The sequence below is a fragment of the Protomyctophum parallelum genome, assembly GCF_964188405.1.
Source record: "Protomyctophum parallelum genome assembly, chromosome: 15".
In the NCBI taxonomy this organism is placed as follows: domain Eukaryota; kingdom Metazoa; phylum Chordata; class Actinopteri; order Myctophiformes; family Myctophidae; genus Protomyctophum; species Protomyctophum parallelum.
Window position 1 is genome coordinate 35,191,689 of NC_139710.1, and position 11,788 is coordinate 35,203,476.

General features: G+C 43.6%; 1 protein-coding gene across 1 annotated transcript in view; it reads right to left on the reverse strand.

Annotated features, from left to right (window-relative positions):
• Positions 1-11,788, reverse strand: part of antxr2a (ANTXR cell adhesion molecule 2a) — a 120,766-nt gene that overhangs the window by 75,260 nt on the left and 33,718 nt on the right. The window contains exon 9 of the mRNA XM_083783746.1: positions 3,237-3,332. Within this exon, the coding sequence (XP_083639872.1) occupies positions 3,237-3,332 (96 nt within the window). The remainder of the gene's footprint in view (positions 1-3,236; positions 3,333-11,788) is intronic.

An 11,788-nucleotide genomic window follows, 5' to 3' on the forward strand; every position in this document is an offset into this window, starting at 1 on the left:
CACGCACAGCACGCACACGCAACTTGCAAGCCCAACTAACTGGTGTGTTGTTAAACAAATAAAGAACGAACACCTGCATGAATTAAATAAAGTTGTAGGCCTACCCTGTCTGTTTCACTCTCACCTCGCTTGCCTTGCTGTCATGCACGCACGCACGCACCTACATGACACATTAAAATAAAGCTGTCTGTTTCTCCTCTCGCTTCGCTTCCCTTGCTGCCCGCCTCACCCCCCGCACGCACGCACGCACATATCGCTATTTGCAACTTTCACTGTGTGTTGTTAGTTGTATATTAAATTATTAGAACGAAAACCTGAACCTGTGAACCATAATTAAATAACAAATAATAAACACACGCTGCTGTTTTGCAGGTGCTCCTCCTGTCCTGTCCTGTCTGTCTGTCTGTCTGTCTCTCTCTATCACAGTGGTCCGTCCGTGACCAACTGACCATGCACGTTCCGACGTTCGACAGTCTATTTAGATTGCCAGTCGTTAGTCACTGCAGTGGCCGGGCTGTCAACTGTCATTATATGAATGTGCAGCCAAAACAGTATATAGCCTCATGTGGCTGGTGGTGGGCAGCGTGGGCTGGCTGGATAATATACCTATATCTCCGATGCAGTTCCCACTTGCGCTGGGAGCCTGGCACGGTACATTTGGCATTCGAGCGACGCGTCAGGTTTATTATATTGCACATACCGTAAGAAAGACATCGGCCTTCATGCTGTAGATTAGGCTACAGTAGGCTATACCTGCACGTTGGGACTCTCCGCAGCTGAGCTGCAGCACTGTCTGCTGCACTATACTCTCCAACGTCCCGTCATGGAAATATTTCAGCACAGACAGCCCAAATCCTCGCATGTATGCGCTCATGCAAAACACTGTTTAAATGGCTTAAGCATCTCTTGCAACATTGTTTTTAATTGCGCGATTTTATCTCCTACTAATTTCATATGACACATGTATTCCTTAACATTTTTATTTATTTATTTTTTACATGTAGCCCATATACATTATACATACATTTTATATAAACATTTTAGGAGTGAATACATATATGTTTAGATGCCTGTGACAGCCTCTCAGCAGTTCAGACAAGGCTGCTCCGCTTGTGTAAGACAGAAAAACAGCGTACGGCAGCTGCAGAGTAGACGTGACTATTTGTCCTACTCAAGTTCAATTTCAAGCTTTGCCGGAAATGTTAAATGCCGAAAATGTCGGTAATTTCGGCGTGCGCCCATATTTTGGCGTACGCACGGTTGATAAATGAGGGCCATAGTGCTCAGACCCAGCCAGCCAGCAAGCCACACACCTAGTGCTCAGACCCAGCCAGCCACACACATAGCTCCGTAAGGGAGTGGTTGCACCACTCAAAAGATCTTCAAAAAACTGAAGAGGCTACTGGAGATTGGAGAACCTGATTTGGACATGATCTGATGCAGGACAATGTCACTATGACAGAAAGAGAAGATGGGTCTGGCCACATTCATTCACCCCATAATCTCAGTGGAAATTGGGGAATATGTCAGAAAATGTGGGAAAATTCCTTATTTTTACATTTTCTTAGTTCAAACACATATGTGGGCTCTCTCTCTCTATGAACAGAAACAAGTCGCGATGCGGCCCCTCCCCCTTCACTTCACACACACACACACGACATTGTCCCTATAATGTGCACGGGCTATGGCACCGTTCCACTTCCTCATATCACGCAAGAGACGCCACAGACCAGTATAGAAGAGAGATAGTCACAGGTCACTTACTCACTTGTTGTAACTTGTGGGGGCTATATTGTCTTCCATGAAAAATATTTCGAAGCTATGTTAAAATCCGCATGGCTCATTTCATGTGTCACACAGTCAGGGACCCTGCTGACGATTTTGGTCCACTGTTTACCCTCCTGCATATATCAGCACTGCATGCAGATCGGCTATTTTACCGTTTGTGCGGAGCGTGCGTTATTACGCGGCGGAGCCGCAGAGAAAATTGTTATTTATCATTATAATGCGTGTGAAATGGCATGTGTGGCGTGGTGCGTGGTAAAGGGTTAAATTGCGTGACTGTCACACTCAAAGGGTGAGACATGGCAGCTCTGTATTAGGCCTATACAACTTACTGCATCAAACTTATTTATTAGCACGACGCGTTTCGCCGTGAGCTTTGTCAGGTGCTATGCGAAACGCGTCATGCTAATAAATAAGTTTGATGCCGTAAAGTTGTCCGTCTCTGTTCCCTGGAGTGTGCGGTCCCTTCCTTGGAAGGTTTTTTTCTCTCTTTTTTGATGTCTATGCCTGCTAACTAGACTTGCACCTCCTATACGGGTCTTTTTGGATGTGCAGGAGTCCCTTTTTTGTCTCATCTATATATCTATATCTACGCTACTGACCCTTATACCAAACTGCTGCTTGTTGACCAGGAAGTGACGTGGCAGTTTTACACACTCTAAACGCGTGAGGAATCAGGAGGCAAGCAAGTTCCCTTTGTTGATCTTTATTTTAACGTGCACACCAGTACACGGATGCTCCAGCTCACAGGCCGGTCTCCAAGGCAAGCATGACCATACAAGCACAGAGGTACAGTTTATATACAGTCTTAGTCCCACCCACAAGGTGGAGCAGAAGTGAACACAAGCTCATATCGATGAATGGACCATTGCTTGCAGACACAGGAAGAGAGGGGGATGGGGGGAACAGGTGAGGATAGGTCCCAGGACAACAGAGCCAAGTGTTAGGTTCCGTTGTTCTCACAGCATGTTTCAGAGCTTCAAAGCTAAGGTCGTCTAGACTATTCAATGTATTCAAATGAGCTTTGATGATGGAAATTCCTCGTCAGAAGGTGGCCACACAGCCCTGGGGATACAGACCAGTGTTGTTTTCGTCGACTAAAACTGTGACGAAAAATGTTCGGCGACTATACCTTTTTTCCACTGACGAAAAACGAAATGGGAACTAAATGAAAACTAAGCTACGATGAATAAAACTATAAGACTAATAAATATATTGACAATTTCGTCAACAAATAAAAACTAGAAAATATTGCTAGGAAGGGACTAGTGGACAAGAGATCCAGTATAAGTCATTTTACACTTGGTTGCATGCTGAAGATAGCCAATGTAGCCAAGTGTAAAAACAGTCATTACGACGGCATCGAGGCCCGCCAAAATACATTTTAGTCGACTAAATCACCTGTAGATTTAGTCGACTAAAATCTCATGACATTTAGTACAGAGCCTTACCAAACTGCTGCTTGTCGACCAGGAAGGTGCAGAGCACGCCCTCGTTGGTGCGTCCCTGGGTGAACCCGTGACCTCGCAGCACCACGTCGAAAGACTCTGTGGGAAGAGAGAGAGCACAGGATAGGACAGTTGATTTAAACAGCCAATAGGAAGAGAGCAGAGCACAGGACAGCACTGTTGATTTGGACAGCCAATAGGAAGAGAGCAGAGCACAGGACAGCACTGTTGATCTGGACAGCCAATAGGAAGAGAGCAGAGCACAGGACAGCACTGTTGATTTGGACAGCACATTTTAGATTATGTTTTTTGTTTTAACCCATTCTGACCTGAGATCAGATTCCAAAAATGTCTTCCACATCCTGACAGTTTTCTGAAAAAGCTATGTTTCTATGTCAGTCGTTCTTCGATTTTTCAAAAATAGCAGACCTACAAGCTCGTAGCACGCTATGAGCTTGTAGATCTGCTATTTTTCAATAGCTAAAGCATAACATAATGCTAATACCAGAATGGGTTAAGGGCCTTGCAAGCAGGGAGCGATAAAACGCGCCTAGAGTTCATTTTCAATGAGACCTGAGTTTTTGGGGTTTTTCTTTTTTTTACAGTGTACACTGTACAGTATGTGGACCATGGTGACATTGATCAATTCTTGATAAAAAGCTTCTAATATTTTATTTAGGCCCGGAAATCTATAAAACTCACACTATTAAGGCAACCGGCCGGTTCCACGCGCTGCACAAGGTGCCCTGTTTTCTTTCCCCACTTCCAGCACCTGCCCCTCTAAATGTCTGTGCACGCCACTGGGTAACACAAACTTTGAAACTAGAGAGTTTGATTATTTTATTGTATGGTATTGTATTGTCTGTATTGCATTATCTTTTCTGTAAAGATTTCGTGGTGTAATGTATTTATTCTTTTCTTGTCTAGTTTTGTTTCATTTGTTGTCTTAATTGTTGGCTGTTGTATGATTATTCTAGGTACATTCTCAGTTATTCCCTTGTGACTAAACTGAAAAAGCAATACAATTTTGAATCATAAAAAAAGAAACTAGAAGGTTTGGGACAAGGAGGATTTCTTCTGTAAAATACCTTCACCCTTCTGACGGCTGCCTTTGAAAATTCCAAAGGTCCAATCCAAGATTGAAATGTAAACAAACTACCAGTTTGATAAACCTATATAAAACCCACCTCGGCCTCCTTCGATATCCAAGTCCAGTATCAACAAGTATGACATGAAATAATCCAAACAGATCACGATTAATGCGTTTCAGAAACAGAACAAACGGCTCACATATCTATTTTAGTTTTAGTCATAGTGTTTGGAATGAAACTTCATTTATAGTTTTAGTCATATTTTAGTCACCTGAGTAGTATCATATGGTGGGGGTTCAACACCTCTTTTGACCACTAGTGGCGCTAGTGAGCAATTAATGCATAAATTATGCAAATTAGTAATTACATTCTTTACATTCCATAATCATAAAATCATATTGTATATCTCATAAATTTTATAATAATAAGATATTATAATAATATCTGTGACGTCAGTGTTCGTATTTGTTTAATTATATTGGTTTGAATTGAGGGGCATAGCTTGTTTTGTTTTTTAACATTTGTTAGCCAATCTGATCACAGCAGTTAGGCCTATGTAGACATTACTTAAAATAAAAAGTAGTAGTTTAATTAAGTTTATAAAGTTTATAAATTTACATTCACAGACTGCCGTAGCATATCTAAGTGTGAAGTCTCACAGCTTCCCATTATAATAATAGCTCTGAGTTCGATGGGGGAAGCAGACAAGGACACAGATTACAGTACTGTAAGAGGGGGTTTGTGGCTGATACTATGACGGGGTGTTTAGACTAACGGTTGTGAATAGTTATGTAAATGGAGGCACGCCGCTGTGACAGTCAGGAGTCCCTGATGCATGCTGGGTAATGCTAGATGTTTGCTACACCGTGGATCCAGTGTCAACCCTGTCACTCACTGTTGTGAATGAGTTTTGAATGAGTTTTGCTGTGGACCGTGGGGTGTGACGTTGCTGCCTCCGGTGGCTCTGCCTCGAAGCGGGCAAAGAAGGTGTTTAGCTCCTCTGCCAACAAGACGTCACCCTCGACAGCTCCGACGGTAGTCCTGTAGTTGGTAAGCTGCTGGACTCCCTGCCACACCTGCCTGCTGTTGTTGCTGTCCAGATGGTCCTAGATCTTCCTCCTGTAGTCAGCCTTGGCCTCTCTGATGCCTCTCCTCAGGTTCGTTCGGGCTGTGCTGTAGTTAGCCCTACCCTCAGACCTGAAGGCGGTGTTCCTCTCCTTCAGCAGCCGCTGGACCTCCCGGGTCATCCAGGGCTTCTGGTTGGGGTAGACCCGGATGCGTTTGTCCACTGTGACATTGTCTGTGCAATTTTTTATATAGCACAGAACACTGTCTGTGAACACATTCAGGTCCTGGTGTTCAAAAACATCCCAGTTGGTCCTGTCGAAGCAGTCCTGCAGCTGCTCAGAGGCATCCTCAGGCCAAGTTTTGACAGTTTTTGTGATGGTGGGGACAGTTTTCCTTAGGGGGGCATATGCAGGAATTAAAAGCAGGGACATATGGTCAGACTTGCCCAGGTGCGGTAGTTGTTTTGCCCTGTAGCCAAGTTTGATGTTAGAGTAGACCTTGTCCAGAGTGTTAGCTCCTCTCGTAGCACATTTAACATGCTGGTGGAATTTGGGGAGTGCTGCTTTCAAATCCGCCTGGTTAAAGTCCCCCGCTACGATGTGTACAGCGTCAGGATGTCTGCTCATCTGGCTGCTAATGCTGCCATGTAACTGTCCGATAGCCAAGCTAGCATTAGCATCCGGTGGAACGTAAACAGCCGTTGTCATGACAACGGTAAACTCTCTAGGCAAGTAGAAGGGTCTGCATTTCACAGTCACATACTCCAGGTTCGGGCAGCAGTGACTGTCTACAATCACTGAATTTGTACACCAGTTGTTATTGACGTACATACAGAGCCCCCCTCCTTTGCTCTTACCCGAGTTCTCCGTCCTGTCATGACGCTGTGCGGTGTAGCCTGTCAGCTCGATAGCAGAGTCCGGTATGAGTGAGTGAAGCCAAGTCTCCGTGATCCTTCAGGGTTTTATTCGCTGAAGTCTGTAGCCTCAATTCATCCATCTTGTTAGCGAGGGATCTGGCGTTTGTGATAAAAAGGCTGGGAAGCGGTGGTTTGAGCGGCTGCCTCCGTAGCCTGACTAGCGCGCCAGCTCTGCAGCCCCGCTTCTGCCTCCTCTCTCCGCGCCGCCTTTGCCTCCTCCCGGCGGGGATAGTAAACCATAACGAGCCGGGGCTCCTTGCGATGTCCGCCGGTGTGTTGTGCAAGCGGTGAAACTCGGCTGTAACACTCCGCTTGTGGCAAACTCCTATCCTAAGGAGATCCTGCCGGCTGTAGGTGTTGTACGCTTCACAAAAAGTACATAGAACAAACAACAAATACACAACAAGCCATACAAAGCACCGACCGGGAGAGCACTGAGCCACAGCAACTGTGTGCGCAGCCATAGCATTTGACCTGGCATAATTATTTTTTGACCTGGCATAATAAATGACAGGTAGCTTTGTAAACATGTGTGATTTGAGTAACAATGAGAGGGGGTGTGGTGTATAGAATCAGAACAAACTATTTAAAAGGGAGGTCTCAGATCTACATGTATGTATAGAGCAAAGACATCCTAGCCTTATCGGCTAGGATTCATCAATTATTCGTAAATTATTTCCTCTCAATATTAATCATGGATGCTATGGGTAAACGATGGTCCCATAATGAATCAATGGAACGTCAGACGTTATCGTCAACTGAACCAAACCAAACCAAACCAAACCTCTGTTCAACTCATACGATCCTTACAGAGTATGGGGATATGTGAATCCACTAGAGGACAGATTGGTCTATACCCCGGATCTCGAAATATACAAAGAGAGAATGGATGATGCGGTCATGACTGCCGAGCTACATACATATGCCAGGAATTGAGGACCTGATGGAGGACCTGGTGGACTTGGAGTCAGATGGGGTAATAATCGATACGGATGATGAATATTTTGATGCTATCGAACCGGTGGACTTGACTACGAGCAAGAATAGTAGATGGGGAGTTGGACAACTCCCCATCACAACCCCTTCCCCCCTCAGCACCGAACTATTCCAAACCAGTGCAGCCCTTGCATACTCTGATGATGAGGACGCAACCTCCCCTCTAGATCTAGATGCACCAAACCTTGTCCGTGAGGGTGCTACAAAATATGATGATGACCTTCACCATGCTGCACAGGACAAGCGTAGACTCAGAAAGTAGAGATCATCCAATAAACCGGTCCAACCCAAACCCAGCACTACATTCCCCTGTCCACACTGCACCAGAGTAATCGGGTCCAGAATCGGCCTCCATAGCCACCTGACGACCCACAAGCCCACTATGTACAGTGGGTGCCGTGTCATTAGTCAGAAGGTTCATTGTTCCGAAATTACTATCCCTATCTCTAACCCTAACCTAAACCTAACCGCAAGCACGGGAGCAAACCTAAACCTAACCGCAAGCACGGGAGCAGTGCATGTTCGGACTAACGGGACTTCGGATCTATGGGCAGTTTCCGTACAGTGTACCCACTATACACTTATAGACTCAGATAAAACCATCATTGATAACTCAATTTTGTACTACATTTTGTACTATATGATTTAGTTTGGATCTGTTAGATGTAGTGTTGTCGAAAATATCGATATATCGATAAATATCTCAAAATTTTAAACGGTTCGATATGACTTTTCCATAGTATCGATACTATCGATACTGGCCGGCTCCGTCCTCCCGTTTGTTGAGACATGCTCCCAGCGCACACACAGGCTCAGAAGGGAGTACAGCCCCCTCCAAACTGAGCCTTGAGGGAGGGGAGGGGCCGTCCTGACTCTCTCAGACAGAGCGCACAGCCTGCAGGCATAAAACGTATAGATATTATGAAAATACATGTTGCTCAACTACTAGAAAAGGCTATAACTGAGCATATGAAAGATGATTGCAACGGTTGCCAAATAGACCATTCTAGCCAAACCGAGCACACATGTATGAGTGTTACACCCAGCTATTACTTCTACAATAATTTTAAAGATTTAATGAACAAGCTGTGGACTGCTGAATTTATACCGGGGGTTATGACGGTATTGAAAACTAATGGGATTGAAGTATCACTGTCAGTGTCAAGAATCCATAGTCTATGCACATCTATTCTGTATGATCTGAAGGATATGCCCTGATATAACACCAAAATAATAATCAGATACATAACTAATGCCCCCAATGAATGACCTGATTGCCTCGTTGTATATATTAGAAATAGTTGATGATCATGTATATTTGATATCCTGATGAATTCAATGTCTTGAATATATTTTATATTATCTGAATGTATTTTTATTTTTGCAAGATTGTATATTTTGTTACAATGTACATGTATGTCAAAATAAAACATGTTGAACAGATAGTAATTATATAACATTCTATATTCTATATAGTAAGTAAGTAAATTGAACTATGATGTCATATTATATGATGTCTCATATGTTAATGCATCAAACTTTATTGCATCAATGCATGATTCACTCTATATTTGCTGGCCTATCATTTTATTTAAGTATACGTGTAACTCTATAGCTAATATCACATTATATCTATATCATGTTTTGTCACCCTATGAGTGCCAAGTCGCACCGTGAGTGTTATGGTTGACGTTGGATTTACAAACATTTCATTTACAGAATACAGTATATTCACATATTTATTCACATGGTACAAAAGTATATAACTAATTATAACTGTCATCATATTACACCTATATCATGTTTTGTCACACTATAATGTATAATAATCTTAAACCATGAATGTTAGGGTTGACGTTGGATCCACGTAATGCATCTAGCGTTACCCAGAAGGCCATAGGGGGGTGCTTTAAACTCATTCACAACCGTGAGTGACAGGGTTGACGCTGGATCCACGGTGTAGCAAACATCTAGCATTACCCAGCATGCATCAGGGACTCCTGACTGTCACAGCGGCGTGCCTCCATTTACATAACTATTCACAACCGTTAGTCTAAACACCCCGTCATAGTATCAGCCACAAACCCCCTCTTACAGTACTGTAATCTGTGTCCTTGTCTGCTTCCCCCATCGAACTCAGAGCTATTATTATAATGGGAAGCTGTGAGACTTCACACTTAGATATGCTACGGCAGTCTGTGAATGTAAATTTATAAACTTTATAAACTTAAACTACTACTTTTTAGTAGTAAAATAATTTTAAAATCAATCCTAAAAACAACCGGAAGCCAGTACAGTGATGCCAAAACTGGAGTAATATGTTCTCTCATCTTAGTTCTAGTAAAAACTCTGGCTGCTGCATTTTGGACAAGTTGTAATCTGTCAGTTGTTTTCTTAGGCAGTCCTGAAAAAAGTGCATTGCAGTACTCAAAGGCGTGGATTAGCGTTTTTGCATCGTCCAAGGACAAATAGGCTCTGATTCGTGCAATATTTCTAAGGTGAAAAAAGGCAATCTTGGTAACATGATTAATGTGTGAATTAAAATTAAATTCAGAATCAATAATAACCCCCAGGTTCTTTACTGTACTGTTACTTTCTACAGTCAGGTTGCCAAGTCTGCTTATTATTGATTCTTTCTGCTCACTAGAACCGATGAGAACTTCTGTCTTATCCTCATTTAGCTTGAGAAAGTTCTCACTCATCCAACATTTGATGCTAGACAGTTCGCCCAATGGCAGTATGTACAAGGAGAAAAGCAGAGGGCCAAGAATCGAGCCCTGTGGAATACCAACTGATGTCGTGTTTGTCTGAGTCAAACTCGGCTAGATTGACAAAGTAACTTCTGTTTGATAGGTAGGAGGAAAACCAGGACAGGGCCGTACCAGACAGGCCTATTCAGTGCTCAAGACGCTGTATTAGTGGTCTAGTGGTCAAAATAGGTGTTGAACCCCCACCATATGATACTACTCACCTGGAATGTTTTAGTGTTAGTTTTAGTTTTAGTCGACTAAATATCATAAGATTTTAGTCGACTAAATCTACAGTTGATTTAGTCGGCTAAAATGTATTTGGGCGGGCCTTGATGCCGTCGTAATGACTGAATTTACACAAAATAGCAGATGTACAAGAGCTATATTATCTGCTATTTTCAGCATGCAACCAAGTGTAAAATGACTCATACTGGATCTCGTGTCCACTAGTCCCCTTCCTAACATTTTAGTGTAGTTTTTATTTATTTTTAACGAAATTGTTGATATATTTAGTCTTAGTTTTAGTCATCATAGCTCAGTTTTCATTTAGTTTCCATTTAGTTTTCGTCAGTGGAAAAAGGTAGTCGACGAACATTTTTCGTCATAGTTCAAAATGACGAATAGCTCAAAACAGATAGCTCAAAACGCGTCGCAGTGCGGTGCGTTTTGAACTTGTAGATCGGCTGTTTTTTGCTACGACCGTAATATTCAACAAGGCCCTCTGGAGTGACTGTATATAGATACAGTGGCCCTCTGGAGTGTCTGTATGGATACAGTGGCCCTCTGTAGTGACTGTATGGATACAGTGGCCCTCTGGAGTGTCTGTATATAGATACAGTGGCCCTCTGGAGTGACTGTATGGATACAGTGGCCCTCTGGAGTGTCTGTATATAGATACAGTGGCCCTCTGGAGTGACTGTATGGATACAGTGGCCCTCTGGAGTGTCTGTATATAGATACAGTGGCCCTCTGTAGTGACTGTATGGATACAGTGGCCCTCTGGAGTGTCTGTATGGATACAGTGGCCCTCTGGAGTGACTGTATGGATACAGTGGCCCTCTGTAGTGACTGTATGGATACAGTGGCCCTCTGGAGTGACTGTATATAGATACAGTGGCCCTCTGTAGTGACTGTATGGATACAGTGGCCCTCTGTAGTGACTGTATGGATACAGTGGCCCTCTGTAGTGACTGTATGGATACAGTGGCCCTCTGGAGTGACTGTATGGATACAGTGGCCCTCTGTAGTGACTGTATGGATACAGTGGCCCTCTGGAGTGACTGTATATAGATACAGTGGCCCTCTGTAGTGACTGTATGGATACAGTGGCCCTCTGGAGTGTCTGTATATAGATACAGTGGCCCTCTGTAGTGACTGTATGGATACAGTGGCCCTCTGGAGTGTCTGTATGGATACAGTGGCCCTCTGGAGTGACTGTATGGATACAGTGGCCCTCTGTAGTGACTGTATGGATACAGTGGCCCTCTGGAGTGTCTGTATATAGATACAGTGGCCCTCTGTAGTGACTGTATGGATACAGTGGCCCTCTGGAGTGACTGTATCCATACAGTGGCCCTCTGGACTGTCTGTAAATAGATACAGTGGCCCTCTGTAGTGACTGTATCCATACAGTGGCCCTCTGGAGTGTCTGTATGGATACAGTGGCCCTCTGGAGTGTCTGTATGGATACAGTGGCCCTCTGGAGTGACTGTATGGATACAGTGGCCCTCTGTA